The 21,460-nt window shown below is 38.3% G+C and overlaps 1 protein-coding gene across 3 annotated transcripts in view; it reads left to right on the top strand.

Moving 5' to 3' along the window:
* The window catches only part of SMARCD3 (SWI/SNF related, matrix associated, actin dependent regulator of chromatin, subfamily d, member 3), a 78,608-nt gene that overhangs the window by 48,494 nt on the left and 8,654 nt on the right, over positions 1-21,460 (top strand). For all 3 annotated transcript variants that reach the window (XM_026046444.1, XM_026046443.1, XM_026046445.1), the window contains exons 4-9: positions 5,999-6,121; positions 11,055-11,177; positions 12,533-12,628; positions 13,119-13,220; positions 16,411-16,572; positions 20,416-20,513. In XM_026046444.1, the coding sequence (XP_025902229.1) occupies positions 5,999-6,121; positions 11,055-11,177; positions 12,533-12,628; positions 13,119-13,220; positions 16,411-16,572; positions 20,416-20,513 (704 nt within the window). The remainder of the gene's footprint in view (positions 1-5,998; positions 6,122-11,054; positions 11,178-12,532; positions 12,629-13,118; positions 13,221-16,410; positions 16,573-20,415; positions 20,514-21,460) is intronic.

A 21,460-nucleotide genomic window follows, 5' to 3' on the forward strand; every position in this document is an offset into this window, starting at 1 on the left:
TCCCATCCAGACCTATAGATTTATGGGTGTCCAGTCTGCCTAAGTAGTCCCTAACTCAGTCCTCCTCAACTCAGTTTTGCAGCAGTGCTCCCTTAAACTTCCCCAACAGCTACCCTACCACCAGCCAGCAAATGAGATTAATTCCCTTTGTAACTCTGACGGCTCAACAGAAATTCATTGAACACTTCTGCTTATCATTAAGGTAAGTACATGTATATGTATATATGGTCTCATTGGCGGAGATAAGCGATTAGACGTCCTGGAGCTTTGTATTTCACAACATGGTTTCCTTATATTTTACAGCATGGTATCCTGTTTACAATCGTCTTGAGATGATTCAAGACCTTGTCTCAGAATTTTGTCAAATTTGTCAGTAGATTTATTGCACCATGATCCTGGTATTCTTGTAGTGCTTATGCTGTTGACAAACATGACAGTAATTGTACAGTCTGTAGTCCTGCTGCAGTCTTTCTCTGCTTACAGTTTCAGGATCTGCAGTAGCCTCTTAGGCCACTCTGGTGTTGCTGGGTGATTGCTTCCTCCTTTAATCTTCCCTGCCACCTCCCAAATGCTCTGAAGAATTCTCTGAGAAGCAGTGAGAATCCCCATGCTGTAAATATTCTTTCTGCTTGTAGAAATACCTTCAATAGTTCCCATTGTTTTCTTCTTCCTTTTACCATGATATACTTCCATATTGCCCTATCCTCTTCTGTATTTCCTATTTTCCTTATTCTCTGCCACTTGCAGGTTATAATCGTTGTGATTTAGTATTCTAAGATTAAAGTATTTAAGCCCAAGAATTTACATATAAGTGTATTTTATATCTTGTAGCTTATTTGTTTTCTTGTTGCTGCCCATCGTGAGAATTACTTCATTAGCTTAGCAATAGTGGCCAGTTTTGGCCACTTGCATTAGAAGACATGATCCTGCTAGTACCCAGCAGTATAGAAAATTGCTTGGTTACTGTGCATTTTATTGTAATTATTTGGTATTGCAATTCATCTGCTACCATGCAGCCCCATCAGCAAACTTTACTATGCTTTTCTGAAGTGTTTTATAGTCGTCTTATATCTTAACAAAATAATTTTATGCTTTTTAATATATTTATTTCTCTCATGTTTCCTGGATTTTTTTTTCTAAATTGGTAACACATCCCAAGTTTATGTTAGCAGCGTATTGCTTTAGCTGAGTGGAGTCCTCTTTGGTTTGGAGAGTAGTTTTCAAATTATGGAACAGTTTTCAAATTATGGAACAAGACAGTTTTCAAATTATGGAACAAGATTGGCCTCTGTGATCAGGTTCTTATACTGCTTGCAGGTTAGTGCTTTGCTACCAGCTCAGTCACACATCTTGGTCTCTTTGGTTGGTTTCTTACAATTCTTGTGCTAAACTTGCTAGTTTCATAAGCCGCAATTGCACACACAGAGCTTTATCAAGTGCCTTATTCAATTACAGATAATGTAATTGAAAGTAATTTGCTGTCATCTTTGAATAATTATATTGGCTCTTTCCTGTATATGTCCTTTAGACACAATATGTCTAAAGCCTCAGTAAAACATTCACTCTGGAAATGTCCATACTATTCCTGTGTTGATTTCGGAGGGTCTTGGTGGTCACCAAGCCTTTATTTATAATTCCCACTTCTTGTTACACTCATGCGCTTCGGGCATTTTGCATCCACCAGGACTTCACAGTCTTACTAGAACTTTTGCTTTCAAAAGATTGTTCCCTATTCTGGTACCCTATAGTATTTCTTTCTAGCTAATATTTAGGACTGGAAATATCTCTTACTCGTGGAATCCAGAGTGCTGTTACTACAATGAATCTCATCATGTACAACTTTTTTTGTAATTTACCAGCTTAACGTATTTAAAAATCTTGTGGGCAAGTAACTGTTGGAAGGCTGTTCAAGAACCTTCCTCAGGTTTCTAGACTAAAGCTATCTGTGACCAATCTGCTGATCCAAGAAGAAATGATCAGGCTTCCCAGCTCTTCTCTGTAAATAATGGTGTCTTACAGATATATAACTGTATTTGGCTCTTTGAAAAGACGATGTGCCCAGTGAATAGCGCAGTTTGATAGATGCATTCCCTGTTGCATTGTATGGCTACTCTCTTATATTTTTTTACTTCTATATTCATTGGTGTTAATGACTTCCACAGAGTGCCTCTTACTTAAAGGATGTTGGATAAAATGACATTTCTGTTGATGTATTCAGAGCCCCTCTTGAGAAAAAATACAAGTATTCTCCTATTTTACATAATTTAAATACATTTATTGTACATTTTACTTGTAATATATAATATCTATTCCTAGTTGAATAGTATTAAAAATAACTGTGCAATTTAGTCTGTTACATGTGTGGAATAATAGAAAAACGTGAATTGAAAGATCACTATGGATGTCACTCCTGCTCAAAGCAGGTTTAAATAACACACTAGGATGCTCAGCGCATTGTCTGGTTGGACTTTGGATATCTCCTAGGATGGACATCTCAGAACATCCTTTGGGAACCTGTTCCAATTTTGACTACCAAAGAAAAGCAACAGCAACAATAACCTTGCATACACTCAACTGATTGCTTCTATTGCAGCTTATTTCTCTTGTCTCTCATGCTATTACTGTACCCTTCCAGGAAGAGTCTACTTCAGTCTTCTCTTCACTGTCCCATTGGGTGACTGGCCACAGCAAAAGATCTTGCCCTTCTCACAGGTGAACAAATCCATCCCTCATAGTCTCTCCTGGTACATCGTGTGCTCCAGCTCCCAGTTATCTTGGTGGTCCTCTGCTGCCCTAATTTCCATTATGTCACTGTCTTTCTGGACCCAGGGAAGGCCTAGACTCAACCCAGAGTCCAGATGGACAGTTCCAATTATCCATATAATTTCATGACTGAAACAGAAAATAGGTTTATTAAAATGAAAGAAGATTCTTGTCATGTCCTTTGCTAAACATTGAAGTAAGACTTAACATGCATATTTCAGAACCTAAGGTGTTCACATGCTGCTATTAGGTGCTTTTCGTAGGTTCTTGAAGATGGCTAAAGGTCACAAAGGAGAAGTCAAGTCTTGAAATACTTTGTCAGTGCTTGGTGTGCGTGTGTTCACAACTTTTTAGAAAAAGAGATGAAACTTATATGTAGCTATGAACCTTTAAGATAGGGCAAACCACGCAGCAAGAAGGAATTATGAAAGCTGACCGGATCCTTATCACACAACCATCAAGACAGCTAATGTTCATTTAGCTATGAAGAAAACTGAAAAATAAGCTATCTTTTTGAGATAAGACATACCATACAAAAAAAAAAAAAAAAAAACCCTTCATCATGATAGTTCTCCTCTTTAAACATCTCTCAAGGAGAGACTGGGAAACAATATGAGATCTGCTACGTGGCCATAACACAAACCTACAGAAGAATACAAGCATAAGCAAGTATATGCAATACTTCTCCCAAGTACTCTGCTAACCAGCAGCCCTTCTTTGCAGTTCAGGGATTTACATGCAGCTTTGTCTTTGTTAGTTAATTTTAAAATAATTAGCTTTCTTAAATGTGGTTTACTGTCCAGTTTATAGTGGCAATTGTTGTGGCAATAGAAAATGCCCTGTCACTCTCACATGATAGGAGAGAACTTTCTCATTGTTAAGTTCAGAATAGAAACATTTCTTCAAGATCACTGCTGTTTTTATGTTTTTACTAGAAATTAATTCCTGGAACCAATTGGATCCCAGCTGCCAACTTCTTGTGCCTAGGAGTTTATGAGCTGACTGAATGTGATGTGATTTAAATGGAAATGGCTGAAATGATGCTCTGGGGGTCCTGCATTTTTAAATGAGAGTAGTACAACCTGATTGATTCATTCTGTTGAAGGAAAAGAAGAATCTTCTGTGTCCTGTGGGACAGGATGGGTGCAGTGTAGTACTCTGTTGGATCCAAAGACTTGCACTTGCTATGCAGTGGAAGTATTCCTGAGCTCACTCTATTCTGCAACTGTCTAGCAACATTTTTTGGGATTCTCAGGGCAATGCTTGATCTTTGTGCTTTCCTCTAAAATGTTAATATTCTTTTATTCTGCTAGAACCAAGACTTTGATGAAGAATACAAGTAGTTAAGAATAATAGTTTAGCTAAAGCAGCACATTTTCATGAGACAAAATCCAAGCATTTATTTGGCTTCCTGATTTCTGTTTCCCTAGAGTGTCAGTCCTACTGCAAATAGTGCAAGTGTTCTAGCATGTCAAAATGAATAAATAAGATTTAACAAGATACTAATTTGATATTAATATCTAATATTTGATATTATTAGATATTAATTTGATATTCTTGATCAGTCTAAATACATAAGTGACTGATTATTCTTTTTCAGCCTTAGGAAAAAAAGAAAAGAAATGAATGAGAGAAAACTGTAGGTGTATGAGTTGTGCAGAGAAGGTAAATAGGGAATGACTCTCTCTAGCTGTACAGATGGGAGATGTAAACTGATGGCAGGTTCAAAACAAACAAAAGGAGTTACTGCTTCACACTGCCTGCTGAGACTCTGGAATACAGTGCCAAATGCAGAGGTACAGTACTAGGATAGATGTATTGTTGAATTACCTACTATGGTAGTTCTTATATTTTTTGTGGTACACAGCACAGCTGGTAGATGGGCAGGATATAATAGCAAACCAAGATGATTTTACTAGGGTCCCCTTGAGCTCCCTACCAATTTATATACAGAGCAACAGCTGAGATGAACAGATGTGGTCAGCTGTGGTCATTGTAGTGTATAGCCTCCTGTACTGCAACATCAGGTGTCAGGTGGCCATGAGTCAGCAACAAGAAACAAATAGTGTTAGTGGCTCTTTCTACAACAAAAAGTGACGAATCTTGATCTACAACTGACTAGTTTTTGAGAAGATCAGAGCTTTCTTCTGTAAAGTGTAAGAGATTGATACAAAATGTATGCACGGTGCTAAAATGGTACCTACACTAGAGAATCTGACTTGTCTCGGCCTCTTCCTCTTTGCTCAGTCTCTCACACATCTGTTTGTGTCTTTTGAATTCAAACTGTATATCTCTGACTCTAAGGCAAAACTGGAATGCCAGCCAGCTTTGAATTGTTACAGAGCAGATATCTTCTAACAGTTAGGTGTTTTTTAGTCATATAGGTGAAAGCTAGAGTGATTATCTTAAAAACAGCATACAAGGAGACCAGTAGATTGTTTATAATTTCTTATAATTCCTTTTATGGTTTGCCTGTGTGATTTATTCCCAGCTGTGGACTGACTTTTCTGGCATAAGGGATTATTGCCCATAACTCAGCTCAGATTTTTAGGTTGTCTTCTTTACTTCTGTCTCTTTCATTCTCCTAATATATTTCCTGTCACCTCCTCTGCAAGCTTCTCTGGCATAGAAGAAATAAGAAAGGGATTTGTTAATAAAGATAGACCGGCTAATATTTTAAAATACCAATCATCAACCAAAATACAAATCATAAGCTGACAATTCTTAGTTGATCATGTTGAAACTTATTCATGAAGGTAAGGAGTTTACCTTAGCCAAGATGTATTAACAGAAGTTGCTTTCTTAAACTGCAGTTTTGGCTCAAGATAGGTAGCATTTGTTTAAAAAAACAAAAAAGCAACACTCACTCTAGAGAGAAACAGTCTTTTTTTAGATTAAATAGAACAACTGTAAAATACTTCACATTGCCATAAACAGTAAACAAAACAGCCATAAACAGCTCCCAAGCTGCTAAATCTCCCTTGAGAAGATCAACAGTGATCCAGGGTTTGTGAATCCGCCTGGCATCTCCCAGAGTTCATTAGCTTGAATTCTGTACTCCAGCTTTTCAGTCATATGATTGTACTGTGTCACTGAGAGCCACCCCAGGAGTTAGGAAATAAAGTCTTAGGGGTAGCTCTTCAGTCTAAGAGCTGGGCAGGTGTCAGTACTATTGTTTCAGAACATGGTTGATGCTTTGCTTCCAGTGCGTGGATATTCCTTGCTTCCTTCTCAGATCCGGGAGCTGGTTCCTGAGTCCCAGGCCTACATGGATCTGTTGGCTTTTGAACGCAAACTAGACCAGACGATTATGCGGAAGCGTGTGGATATTCAGGAAGCACTGAAGAGGCCAATGAAGGTATGTCATGAAAAATCTGTAGGTTGAATTGGAAGAAACAAACAAACAAAAGCATAAATGCTCTCTGGGGAACCCGGGAAGTTCTGTTGACAGATACATTTTGAAGCAGACAGACAAAGCTCCTATAACTAAGCACCTGGGAAACAGCATGTTTGGAAGGGTGGTGGAAAACTTCAGTGGATATTAATAGCTCTTGCTTCAGAAAGCCTTTAATAAAGGTGAAAATAGCTTCTGGATTTATAAATACTGTTTCTGGTTTTTTTTTTTTTTTGTATTAGAATGATTAGAAAAATAGGAAATTAGAGAGGTTTAGTGAAGATATGCTAAATTCCCTATTAGCATTCAATTATAGGCTAAACTCTTGAGATAATAAAGCATATAATGGGAAGAATTACTTACAGAAAAATTGTTAAAGAGTCTGCGAAAATACACACATTTTCATACTCTATAAAAGGGCAATTCATGTAGGAAAAAGATGAGTGGCATTTTCTGCGATATCTGTTATATCGTGTACAGCATTTCCCTGTTCATTATATCCTACTGAAATGATGTTTTCCTCAGTTTTCCAAGTCTACTTCATTGAAACATAGAAGAGTTTTAGTTGGAAGATTTGGAAGTTATCTTTGTCAGTCTCCTGCTCAGAACACACTTGTTCAAGCTCTTGTTGAGCTTTAAAAATGGTTAAGGATGGAGGTTGTACCGCTTCTCTAGGTAACCTCTTCCAGTGTTTGGCCACTCTCATTGTTAAGAATTTTCTTCTTACATCCTGTTTAACAGTTCTTGTGACTATGTTGATTGTCATACCCATTCGTATAGCAAACCCTGTAGTAGGAGTTTGGTAGCAGTATGCATGCTGTGAACTAAAGCTGTCATTCTTGTTTGTATCATAGCAGTAGATATAAGCCCTACTAAGGTCAAAATTTCCCTGTCAATGTCTAGGAGTCTCACCAGATGAGTTTTTTGTTTTGATTTGTTTTGTTTTGTTCCTAGTGTTTTTCCACTCAAAATAGATGAACCAATTTGACAGATAGGAAACTGAAATGTGGATGGTTTAAATGACAACTTAATAGTCCAGTGTTGTCACATATAGTAGATGGGCCTCTCAGCATGTGTAATTTGTCTTAGCTTCTGAATGTGGGTAGAACAGCATTATTTTATACCAGTTAGGAACTTGACCATGTTTGAAACTAACTGAAAGCATAGACTTGCATTCATAAATCTGCAGGAAGATGACTGTTCTCTGAGAAACTCCTCAACCGTGGAATTGAGCAATGTATGAGCACCCAGCTGTTAGCTGTACAGTGGAGATTACTAGGGTCTGTAAGGGGGAAAATAACATGAGACAAAACATTCTACAAAAGACATAACCAGATAATTCTGGCTATTTCCATCTAGATGTCAGCAAATACAGTTTAAATATCAATTACTCAGCTACTTAACATCTAAATCTGTTTCTAAAAATGATGAATGTATATTTGTCATATTCGTGTCTAGAAAGCAGACGCAGCAGTTGTGAAATTCAAGATATGCCACAATAGACCTCTGCCTTGATAAATTTGCTTGTTCTGATAGTACATATTTTCATCCTGTTTTAGTTGGAGTACTGGTAACAACAGTGAAGGTTATCTCTGGATTACCATCTTAAAACTCCTACCAAAGCTCGTGTTACTTTGAAATAATTTTCCTTTCAGCAGTGATTCACAAACTGGTATTGTAATCCTGGGAAAGATTAAAACTTGTCCGAGGTATGTGATAATATGTATATCTGCTTGGAATTATAAGTTTCAATTGCAGTCATCATATTACAGTAACCAAGGAGAGTCTTCAGGAGCCACAGGCTTAGGGTCTGATATTGCTCAGGCCTTTCTTTCTGTCTGAAGGATTAATTATTCTTGAGAAATTTTAGGGGAGATTGGCTTAACCATTTTTTTTAATGAAGGACAATGCATAAAATACATTAGGCCTATTGATATTGCTTTAGTCTGCTATGAACAGCTGTGCTGCTGAAACATATGACAGCTGCAGGATTGCTCAGAAAGCAAGGAGGAGACCTTGGATTCTTGGAGGTTGGTGGGGTTGGAGAGCAGACAGCCTTCACCACCTGCCAGCTCATTTTACCACTGTCAGCAACCCCTGTCAGCTGCCAACTTTTCCAGTACAGACCATGCCTTGTCTTTTTTCTATCTGTTAGGTACTGGTGTGTTCTCTCCTTTTCCTTTAGCCTACATTCTTAGATAACATTCTTCAAATGATTCTAAGAATTTCTCATCTGCAGGCCAGCATTAACTACATATAACTTACGAGAAATCCTGCACCGCTTTTGTAAGAGAGTCACCCATTCTTGTCCACAGATAGGACTTAAAGAGAAAATTAGGCATGCAGTACCATTTGAGCTTTGAACTGCAGTGGGCCTGAATGTACAGATCAACCAAGGTCTGTGACCTGAAGGAAACCAAAACCATATGGCTCAACTCCAGACCTGGAGGTGTCATTAAGGGAGACTGAGTTAATGAAAATCCAAACAGCGAGGATCAAGGTGGAACTTGAGGGTGGGATTTAGTTAGCTAAGAATAGACACATACATTGTAGATATTTTTATTTCAACTACTTCAAGCACGGTAGTGGTGAGTAAAACATTTTATTCATTCCTTGCAGAATATTATAGAGTAAGAAGAGACTTCATGGTCTGAATACGGGTGGTTAAACTCCAGCCAGTATCAGCCTTGCATTCTTCTTCCTTGAGCTCTGCCTAGACCACTGTATGATCTTTGGGCTGACATGTTGCAAGACATTATATCCTTACTAAAGTATTGAAATTGTTATCACTAGGTAGGTACGTTTCAGGAAGATTCAGACTATCCCCTTGGACCTCTGCTTATGCCTTGCTTAATCAGGTGAGACAGCGGTGTCTCACTGGCAATAGGAAGAAAGTCCCAGCAGAGGAGAAGGAGCCTGTTGAGCCAGAGAAGACACTCATTTGTAAGGCTAAGGCTCTGATCCGTGTTTTGTTAGAGATTTCTAAGTGTATTTTTTGGAGTGCCACTGCTCAAAGGGGATTTCTTGAGATGAGCTGTTTTCAGGTAAATTTTGTATAGTAATTCTAGTAATGCTAACTATATATAAGGAAGAGATCGTAGCAGTATTTCCTGGGAAGGACAAGAGGAAGGGGAAGATGCAGTAGCAGCTACTACAAGGACGAACAGCAGGACATGGTGGCAGCAGACTCAGGAAGGTGTGTGTGCAGGCCGGAACATTTCCAGGTCAATACAGTACTGCACAAAGGAGGACATGTTTGCTCTTCATGCAATGTTCATTGCCCAAACACCTTGTTCACTTATTCTTTAGACTGTTTACCAGTGTGTCCATGAGACAGATCTGGCTGCACGCTGCAGTTCAGATCTATAGCTACTGATTATGACAGCTGGGACGTATTTTCAGTTTACTCTGTTATATTGGTTTCCTTTTAAAAGCAGTGACTTGGCCATAGAAGGGAAGGCAAGTATATCTATATTAAATGAAAAACTACTTTAGCAAGAAAAATCCTGTAAGAAAGATTACAGAAAGAATATGTTTTTCCAGGAATATTTTTCTTACCAATCTTTCTGGTCTTATCTGTGTCAGTCTTTCACTTTCTTGACCTCTGGTACTTCTGAAAATCCCTGTTCCTTCTGACCGCATACTGTTGGCATTCTTACATCTAAATTTTCCATGGTTATCTTCTTCAGACTGTGCAAAAGTAAAGTCATTTTCTTGTTCCACTTAGCCCATGCTTTCCTAACTCCCATGCTCCTCTATTTCATGCCAAGGCAAATTTTTAGATTCTTGCCCTCATATCTGTAAGTGTGTCTTGCTTGCCCTCATATGTATAACTGTATCTTGTTCTGTAGACTTTCTTCTCTCCCAAACCTGTGTGTGTATATCTGATGCTGATAAATATATCTATGTCAGCTTTACAAGATTACTATTGCTTTCTTGTGTTAGGTGAATACTGTTCTGAATGTATGAAATTGACATCTTTAATGTTTTTGTCATTATGTCATAGATAGATATGTTGGATTGGATTGCCAAGGAAGTATTTGGCAATCTTCCTGCCACCTTTGGGAATCCATACATCTGAGTTAATGTCCAAGTTTTCCACATGTACGTGAAAGGGAAGAGGACTGAGGAATAAAATATCCATAAGCCAGTACACTGAGCGAGGAAGTTTCTTAGCTGGCCTATAAAATGGCAGCAGGTGTTTTTTATGTTATTTCTCAGGGACTTGGGCACCAGATTTGAGGATGAGTCACAGTGTCTTCTTCCCCTTAGCTCCCACAGCAAATTGGAGCTGCAAGTGGGACAACCATCATGTTTAAATAGAATAAAAGTGAATTAAATGAGAAGGTCAGGTGATGCGTGAATATGTAGGAAGACCATTGCCAGGCTCTACGTGATGGTATAATGAAGATGTGCAGAGCTGTTCAGGGCATCTCGTTTGCAGCATCAACTGTGTTTATGAATGCCACATACAAATCTGAACTGATACAACCGTGAAAGACATTCATGCAGCAAGAAGTTTGCTGGTGAATCTTGGCCATCTCACTAGTATGTAGACAGAAAGGGCACAATGTGTTGCTTTTCCTACAATAACTTCTCAAAAATCTGAAAAAGTAGAGGGTGTATAGCTTCATACCCTGCAACCTCTGTATCTCTGCACTTACAGCAAATTGTTTGCATCTCTAGAGGTTTTGAAAGTGAGTTTTCACTCTTCAGTGAGTTTTCTTATACATACACAAATACTGAGTTGCAGTATGATCTGGTCCAACTATACTAAACTTGCAGGTTTTCTACTAAACATCCAGAGTACCCAAATATCACCTTTATTGTGGCTGCTTAAGGACCTGGGCTTGCACCTGATTTATAATTTTCCCTTTTTTTCCTATTTGTTTAACAGCAAAAGCGGAAACTGAGACTTTACATCTCCAACACTTTTAATCCTGCAAAATCTGATGCGGATGACTCTGATGGCAGCATTGCATCGTGGGAGCTGCGAGTGGAGGGGAAGCTCCTGGATGATGTATGGTTTACCTGTGCTTCACTGGGGATGGCAAGGATCTAGAGACTGTCTTGTTGCATGGTACTTTGCTGAGGGCACCAACTCAGTAAAGGACATCTCTGAATGGCAGCGTTAGCTTGTTGCTACTTTGGGGAAGGCACTAGATCTTGCAGAAGGAATGAGACTAAGGCTGTAATGGGAATGGTGGGAGACAGCTAGGGAAGGCAGCAGGGTTAGGGCTAAGGCGGACTCTAGGAAGGAGCAGGATGGAGAGGATAGTGCTGAAACTATTAGTTTAAAGATAAGACAGGATTCCAGCTATGCAAGGTGTGATATATCAGGCACGTGACAAGCTTGCTTCCTATGAGGAACAGGGTAACAAAGTCAGGAGGGTAGTGCTGTTTCTGAGGGAGTGCAAGAGGATGTAGGATTTGTCAGAATAAGAATGGAATAAAAGTTTTGTCATCCTGAAGTTCTCAGAAGTCTCTCTGAGAGAGCTAGAATTCAGAAACAAATATGTCATTTACTTACAGAGCCTTCTCAAGATGAGCGCATAATAAGATAAACAGATGGCAAATGTTTATGTATGGAGGAAGAAAGGCTTTCAAGACATGTCTGTCTGTCTGGAGATACCTGTGCTTGTATCAAAATGATAGTTATGTGAGAAGATGGAAGGGTAACAAAGTGCAGCATCTAGAAGTTGAAGATAGTCAAACTCAAACTAGAAATTAGAACATATGCTTTAACAAAGGAAATATTTTTTGGAACAGCTTGCCAAAATTTAGGGTGGTTTCTGAGTTACTGGCAAATTCTAAATTGAAGGAGGATGTATTTCCAAAAGATCTTTGTGTCAAAGAGGAAGAAAGTCACTGAAATCCTGTATTCTGCAGAAAGTCAGATTACCTCATTATAGAACTTACAGTTTTTAATCTAGAAAATACAATCGGTATAGCAAATAGCAAATACTGATTATTAAATGGAAATGCAAAATGTATAAGAAAATACTTAGTGTATGATTAATTTATAAAATTTACTGCCACCTGATAGTTCTGACAAAGAAAAGTAAGAAAATACCATTAAATTAAAAGGAAAATGCCATTAAATTAAAAGACACACAGTGTTCTTGTTTAAGTCACAAGGTAGTCTTTTCTGATGAGATTATAGGAGTCAGGAAGATTTTTCCTTAAGTGCATACTGTTCCATGATTACCAAGATGTAATCTTGTATCTTTCTCTACTTTTGGCAACTACTAAGGTAAACTCATTTAGATTGATCACACATGTGGTGATGTGGTTGAAGGAGAAAGCCTGAGAAGGAGACACAAAACACGAGGTAATATGTGTAATCTTTAACATTTATTTCTTCTCTTTATACAGCTCAGTAAACAGAAGCGTAAGTTTTCCTCCTTTTTTAAGAGTTTGGTCATTGAACTGGACAAAGACCTTTATGGACCTGATAACCATCTTGTGGAGGTAGGATGTTAAATGCAACGTTTGCATACAAACCCAACATTAGCACAAATAAACAGTTAAGTACCCATTGTCTATCTTGTTTAAATTATCTTACATTCATTATCTCATTTAAGGTACAGAGTTTTCAAAATTGCAAAGTTCTAGTCTTTTTAAGAATGTTTAGTAACAGAGCCCATACAATATTAAAATATGTAGTAGAAAATAGTACAGGTTGATAACAGAATGTATGAAGTGATGAAAAATGTGTGGGCACTTTCTTGAGAAGTAATATCTGCTGACATCAGAACAGTTTTGCACTGAAGTAGATTGGCAAGGGGAGAGAAAAATTTTTAGGCTTGTTTGGTTTTCGGTAGCAAGATCTTCAAAAGACTTGTTACCTATCTTACTGGTTCATGGTGTACTGAACATAAGCTTTGATGGACATACAGTGACTTCCATATCAGAAAAACAAAACCGGGAGTAACCATCTTACTCTGTTTACCTTTGGCAGTGGCACAGAACTCCGACAACCCAGGAGACTGATGGCTTCCAGGTGAAAAGACCTGGGGATGTGAGTGTGCGATGCACATTACTACTCATGTTGGATTACCAGGTCAGTGCTCTGCTCTTGGCATGGAGAATTAGGACACAATTCTGGGCTCTTCAGTACAAGAGGAACATGGAACTTCTAGAGAGGGCCCTGCATAGAGTGACAAAGATGATTAAGGGACTGGAGCATCTATTTTATGAGGAAGGATTAAGCGAACTGGGCCTGTTTAGCCTGGAGAAGGGAAGATTGAGAGGGTATCAACAACTCAAGGGAGGTGATCGTGCCCCTCTACTCTGCTCTGGTATGGCCGCACCTGGAGTATTGGGTGCAGTTCGGGGCTCCCCAGGACAAGAGGGATGTGCAGCTTCCAGAGAGGGTCCAGCAGAGAGCAACAAAGATGATTAAGGGACTGGAATATCTCTTGCACATGGAAAGACTAAGTGAGCGGGGCCTGTTTAGCCTGAAGAAGAGATGGTTGAGAGGAGATCTGATCAATATGTATAAATATCTGAAGGGTGAATGTAGGGAGGAAGGGGCCAAAGTCTTCTCAGTGGTGGCCAATGACAGGACAAGGGGCAGTGGGTACAAGCTGAAACACAGGCAGTTCCATCTCCATATGGATGCCACCCTGTGCCATGTATTCTAGGTGTCCCTGCTGGAGCAGGGGGTTGGACTAGATGATCTTTAGAGATCCCTTCCAACCTCAACCATTCTGAGATTCTGAGATTCTGAGATTCTGTGATTCTATAATAGAGCAAATTCACCCTGTCACATACACCAGAAAACAACATACTTGGGCTCCGAATGTCACGTTTTGCAAAAAGGTTAGAACAATAGCAAATTAACTGACAGTTTAAAATATAAAGGGGACATCCAGTAGACTTTTGATATAGTCCAACAGATATTTTTTCTTGGCACTGTGATAACTAATATTTTTATACTTGCAAGAAGTACATACTGTTTATTAGTAAAATAATTTGATAAAGTAATAAATTCCTAAATAAATAAATTGAAAATTTAGATGTGGTAAAGACTGAAAAGATTATTTATAGCAAATTATCTCTTACTCATTCGCAACAATAATTGCTTTATTGTGAGCACTGTACAGCATTCCTGCTAATGGTAAAAGATCAAGATTGCACATGCAGGGTAAGGAACTGCATCTTAAATTGTAGTATGGCATCAAAACTCAAGATCTTGAACTACTTACAGAACATTCAGATAAGAAATGAGTTCTGTGTGAGGTGCCTCTTGGTACAGGTGAAAGGGGGGCCACACTGCCTAGTGGTGTAGAGCTGTGGCAGACTTTTTTTCATGGTAGATGGCGCAGCTTTCCTGAGGTAAGTTTGGGTTACACTGTCACTTGAATCTTGGATAAGGCAACATTGGCCCTGCAAAGGAAAGGCTTGTCATTACTCTTCTTGCTAGGCATTGCTGCTGCTTCTCTTTTGCTCAAACAAGATTTTATTCTGCGAGTCATGTTTGTGGGCTGAACATGCATACAAGCCATAAATCTGATCCATATGAAAGCTAATGAAACTTTCTCCTAAGTCAGTTCCCTGACCCCAGTCACAGCAAACAGACAGACGAAAACAAAACCAAAAAAAATCCAAAAAAACAGACAAACAAATAACCCCCCCCCACACACAATTCCAGTTAGCAAAATTAGGTCATTCTGCCTTGGCACAGAAGAAGAAAGGGCACAGTTTCAGACTGTCCTCCCTACTACTTAAAATCAGTGTGTGTGTTGAGCGAAAAAAGAAGAATTCCCCTTACTGTGCATGCAACCTGTTATTATCTGAGACATGTAAGGCAAGGAGTTAGGCACAGCTCAACTCCCTGCATTGAGTGGAACTCCATGATTACCGACAGCGTAATTGAGGTGCAAGCACTATTGTGTGAGTGGTCGCAGTACCAGCAGACCAGCTTCATAGAGCAGAAACACCTACCAACACACACACAGAGCAAAGACCTTCTTTGTAGATAGTCTCAGCAGGCAGTAGTGGTGGTTTCTTGCATCTGCCAGGTCTTCCTGTCTAAGCTCTTACTACAGAGAGGCTGCAGAGAGTTCTCAATTACCAAGATTCTACAGAGTTTAGGGAGCCAGAAATTTAAAACCTATGCAACTTGGAGGCAGTTCTACTAGGCAATAGTAGTATCCTTTCTTTAGCCATGCCTTAGTCTAAAACCTTCTAATACCTATACTAATCCATGCCAAAATCATGTTTTCACTAGAAACAGTTCAAGTTTAGTTGAAACCTTGTGCTTAAATGCATAGCCTGATGATCAAGACTTTGGTTGGAAGCAGTGATATAAAGTGTTTCATCATTGGGTCTGGGATTCAGGAATCCTGGGGTTAATCTTTTCATACAGATATACATGTATTTTACCTTTCATTAGACTCAGGCACTTTGGACACAATACTGTCTCATTGTTCAGTGTTTTGAAGACAGATATCCTAGTTCTTATAGTGGACCACAGATGCTAGCTAAATGAAAATAAATTATGAGAAAGTGAGTGTTAGCTCCATCAATTTACTGAATTCAAGTAAAGATGGATGGTCAGGATGGTCAGGAGCAGTCATGTAAGATAGATTGCAAGAAGCAGCATGAAGCATGATCTAAGAGCAGCTGATTCTCAAGCTGTAGCTATGGCTTTGAAACACTTTTTTTGTTTTAATTTCACAGTTTACCTAAAGGATTTCATCTGTAATTTATTGATTAGATTACATTGGTAGTTCATTTTACAAACAAAAGGCTACTAAACTTATATTCATTAATGAGTTTCACCAAACTTATAACTAAAGACAAGAAGATTGAATATGGGCCCAGGAAAACATTTTCCTTTATTTCACTGAGCAGAGAACAAATAGCATTAGTAGTGTTTAGAGAGATTTTCACTGACATCTGCTGAATCTCAGGGTTCCATGTACCAAGTATCATAACTTTTGCCATGTGGACAGAAAGTGAACTGACACTCATTAGAAATATGTCAAACAAGTCATGGTATCTCTTTGATAGCAATATACCAGGAACTGAATGAGCCACAGAGGTTCAGCTTTCTTCTCATCACAAGACATAGTTCTTCCAGAGCGTGATGGAGGAACACATCTGAGCAACTTGCATTTCTGTGAACTCTGCCATTGAATTGGATATTTTTTATGAGGGGCAAAGTCCCCAGCAAATTAAAAGCAAAGCTTTATACCTTTGCATCTGTCTGCTTTTCTCTCTGTCTCTTTCTCTTTCTGCCACAGCCTCCACAGTTTAAGTTGGATCCACGATTAGCCCGTTTGCTGGGAATACACACACAGACCCGATCAGCCATCATCCAGGCTCTCTGGCAGTACATCAAAACAAATAAGCTGCAAGACTCCCATGATAAGGAATACATTAACTGCGACAAATACTTCCAGCAGGTAACCTCTTTTCCAATGCAGTACCTCTTCACAGACCAAATGTAATATCTTTTCACAAATTCTGGAATAGCAAAAGTACTGAATTGTATTTCCTCTTAATAATCTGCAGTTTCTTCAATACAGAATAGCTTTCAGCAGACAGTATTGCTAACGTAACAGGTACCCTCACTGTGTGCCAGCATTGTCAAAAATGTATTTAGTTATTCATTGTTCCCACATAGGTTATGGCTTTTCCTGAAAGAAGGATGTTGTCACTGTCTTGAGTACTCCTTTTTTTTTTTTTTTGAGTATACCATTTTATACCAATATACATCAAGTAACGTGCTCATTCTGAATGGCATATCATACAGAGACATGCTTCCATTTTTCTTCCCTTCTCTTTTGACCATCTATGCAGAAAACATGGCACATTTAATTAGAAAGCCAAATTTTCCTAAATCTGTTTCAAATGATAAGTTATCCTCAATTATCTGCATAATATTTTGAAAGTGATACATTTAGATATTTTTCTTTCACAGTGGTATCTGGAATTAACCAAAGAGAACTCTCAAAGGCATCTCCGCCTTTTCTATTAATGGGATTACATTTGCTTTGTACAGATATTGTTATATGAGCTATCACAGTGTCCATGGGCTTGTTTTCTCTGCAGCATCAGCATAACAAATTTACTCTGAAAGTAGCTGAAGATACAATATTTGTGACATGCTCCTGCTTAGGGAAAATGCCAGCAGATATGATAAGTGAATGATGTTTCAGTGAGCATGGAACACGCATGTGCAGTAATTAGTGTGCTCTTGTTTTCTTTCCAGTAATTCATTTTCAGTTACTCATTTCTTCCTCCCTCCCCAACTCTCCAACTCACCAACACATTTTAAAGTTGAATAATGCTTGAAATTGCTGGGATTTTGTGCATTTGAGTAAAATAATCCTGAAATTTTGAGCATTTTTAGGAATATAGAGCCAAGTGATGTGGATTAAATAGTCTGTCCTCCTGCTTTCCTTTAGAACTACAGCATGTAATCCTTTTTATACATTGTGCAAATTTCATCATAAAACTTTTTTTTTTTTTTTTCAGAATCATTAGACTATTGCCTCTGATGCTTAGGTCATTTGATTTCCCTTCTAAATCTCTAGGCAACCTAGTTTTCTTTGTGTCAACCTGAAGAGTATGTGATTGGAGGAAGGGAGATGGAAAAAAAATACAAAAATCATGAGCAGAACAGAAAAGATAAACAGAGAGTGATTGTTTATTGCTTCCTTTAATTAAAAAAAAATAGAGATCATTATCTGCAACTGGCTTCAAATAAGGCGACCTGGCTTTAAGTTGCAAATTAAAAAACAATAAAGCATAGTTAAATTTGGAACTGCTTAGGATAGGACATCACAGATGGTAAAAAATTATACAGGTTTAAAAAGTGATAATACAAATTAATGGGAAACAAATTATTGTGCGATTGTAAATACAAGGTAATTGGAAGTCTTTGGAGGTTGGAAGAATTTTTTGGGGAAGGACCAGTATATGTTTCCCCTGTTCTTACATTCTTCCTCAAGCGTAGTGTATTGGATGAATCCTTTCTCTGACCCAGTACAGCAGGTCATACCTCACAAAAGTGCAGGACAGCCCTTTAATGTTTATGCTTCTGTGTATTTTCATTTTCTGTATAACATTACGAACTTGCTAGAATGAGAGCTTGCTGAAATTATCTTCTCTTCCTGTACCTCCTCATGGAGGTATTAGCTCATGAGTCTCCTTGGGATCACAGTATACAGCCTTCAGGAATATCAGCAGACCTAATAATTGCCCTAAGTCTTCTCCCCTTCAATGAGTCAGATGAGAGAGTTAAGAAGTAGTTGATGGCTTTTCTACAAGGCTGACTCTCAGTGCATATAGGAGCTGGCTAGGATGGGGTAGTTTCATAAAATGCAATGTTTGTGTAGATTTACAGTATTAAAGGCATTTATGATGCCTTTCTCCTTAGATCTCTGTCATGTTTTGTTCTGTTTTCACAAGGATGCTCTAAGACTGTTATATAGAGGATAAGAGAACTGGGATTCTAGTCTGGTGCTGCTTCTAGTTTGATGACATTTCTGAAGTGTGCAGACACTCTGTGTCTGTATACACAACTCCCAGAAAAGAAGTCACCGCCATAGCCGGAAATGCCTCAGTTCCTAAGAGAAGCAGAAGATAGCACATTGCCACTCTTAGCATTTCCTTATAAATACCTGCTTCCCATTTGATAAGCTAGCTTTTCTAGATCCTATGCTGATGTGCTTGCAGTTATACTGGATGGTACGGTGCAGTACAGTGTAAAACCCCCTTAATGAGGTACATCAGACACCAACATTACTATAGCCATATTAGCTTTAATAGGCACTGGGTGAAAGTTTAGATGGTGAATTTCACCTAAGTAGGTAGAGACAAGCACATGAGAAATGTTAGGAAAATTCCATCCAGCCTTTGTTTCCTGTGCAGTTCTATCTCTATTATGTGTCTCTCTTTGCTCTCTGTACAGTTCTAGTCTCTGTTAACAGTCTGAAATGAGAGTTGCCCCAGTGGCAACAGCAGAATTGGAGTTTGGTATGCAAAAGTTTTGAGCAGTAAGGCAACAGTTTTTACTATCAATTGTCTGAAATCACGTTTTTGGTAGTAAGTTGTAGACTCAGTAGATATCTATACTTCCTTGATGTTTAGAAACTAACTGGATGAATTCTTGGCTGGAGACAAGGCCAAGAAATGAGATAAGTGGATTTTAGAGTTAACTAAGAAGGATCTTTTACTATTTAGAAACACTGTTTATGTCTGTGGGCAGATTTGAAATTCACCATGTTACAAGAAAAAGCAAGAAAAAAGATCCAAATGTATTTAAGAAGCCACACCTGTCTTTCCCGTATTTCTACTACCAAATTTCCTCACTCTGCAAAATTATGAATTTCAGAAGATATTCTGTCTAAGGAACATTGGCCCCATAACAGAACAGATCTGATTTTTACATTGATTCTGTGATTTAATAGCCCATCCTTTTCCATGCTGCTTACATCCTTTACCTCTAGAGCTGCAAAGCACAATTCTGCTTATTGGTACAGTACTGCAAGTAGCATCCTTTCAGTTGATTGAAATTATTTTCCCTAGGACATATTTTCATTTTCTTCTGCAGAGACCTTAGCATTTTTACAAATTGCCTCCATGCAACAATATGCCTCCAGTATATTTTTAGATGTTAATATCAAGAAGGATCTTTTTTAATTTTAAATGAAATACCTTTAGAGAAAAGACTGTTCACCTGTTCGGAGTTCTGACACTCCCAGTAAGAATAAAAATGCTTTAATGATACTTCAGAAAGCTTCAGATGTAAAGAATTGTTCTAGGCTCATGGCAAACCATTTGAATTATTCACAGGAAAAAAAAATGCATTCTTTGATCCATTTCAAAAGATCTTTTTTTTTTTTTTCTGAGTCCAATTTAACTTTCAGAGTGTGATAAAGAAAGGCAAACCAATGAGATGGTGACAAGTGGAGGAGTGGATTGTGTCCGAGATGTTACTTAGGTTTTGGCTAAAAATAAATAAAACTGTTGAAATTCTCTTTTTTTGTTGTTTTTTTGTTGTTGTTGTTGTTTGTTTGTTTGTTTGTTTCTTTTCTTTCTTTAACATAAAATATTTTATGAATGAGGCCCAGATGAGTGTGGTGGCAGTTTGCAGGGACAGAAGTATCTATACTGTGTATAGAACAAGAACTAAAGAATGCTTTCAAAAACATTTTTCTTTTGAACCTTTGTTTTCTTACTTTCTTCTTTAATTGCAAGTGGTGTTTTGGACAGGGATAACATGCTTTATTGTGTTTCAGATCTTTGACTGTCCAAGGCTAAAGTTTTCTGAAATTCCCCAGAGACTCACGAACCTGTTGCTGCCACCAGACCCTATTGTGATAAACCACATTATCAGGTAAGCTGTGCAAACAGCTCAGAGCTGTCCTGTGCAAAACATTCGCTGTAAAAAATGCAGCAATAGGCGTAATAGTAGGGACCAGACTACAGCTTTTCTCATGACGAGTGCCCTGGACTTTGTAATAGGTTCCATCTCTCTCTTATTCTGGCCTATAAAACTCTGGATTCTTTTCACTGAAGTGGCACAGTTTCCAAAACAGAAGGCAAAATATCTTCTTTTTCTTCTTATCACTGCTAGAATAGCATTCAGAAGGTTGGTCAGGTTTCTTTCCTAAGGGAAGAGAAATGAGAATTTCAAACCAATTAGGGTTTGAAGATTGAAGTATCCTTGCTTCTCCTGGGCTTCAGAATATGAGGATAGGGCTTACCTGGGATAAAATGAGGCAAAGACTGTGCCGAGAACCTTGGTCCCTTATGTGCCTGTTGCCCCTGTACTACCTGGCCCGCTCAGCAGCAGGCCCAGGTTTTCCTTAGTCTGCCTTAGTCTATTAAATCTAGCCCCACCGAGTTAAATATAAATTCAGTGTAGGACAAACCAAAGAAAAATACTGGTATTTACCTTATTGAAGGTGAAAAACAATGTAATAATTGGTTTAAATGTATTAGAAGTACAGGTTATTATTGAGACTGACAAATTATAAACATTTTAAAAAACTATTCTGGGAAGATAATCAAGTATTTCAAGTCATGTAAGGAAATCAAAATTCATTCTTTTTGTCAGTCTTTACTTCAGAAATTAGAGAAGGTCCCATATATATTTTTTGGGGGAGGGAGCAGGAAGGGAGGAAACAAAGGGAAAATGTGTGAAAAACTTAATCAGACAGACTGAAGTATCAAACAGAATTAAATTTTACACAAAGAGAGGTACTACAAGTGTTTTTCATGCAGGATTCAGACACAAAATTGCCTAACTAGCAACTATAATGCCTGACCTATTAAAAATCT

Source organism: Nothoprocta perdicaria, unplaced genomic scaffold (genome assembly GCF_003342845.1).
Source record: "Nothoprocta perdicaria isolate Ctin4 unplaced genomic scaffold, notPer1 scaffold_441, whole genome shotgun sequence".
In the NCBI taxonomy this organism is placed as follows: domain Eukaryota; kingdom Metazoa; phylum Chordata; class Aves; order Tinamiformes; family Tinamidae; genus Nothoprocta; species Nothoprocta perdicaria.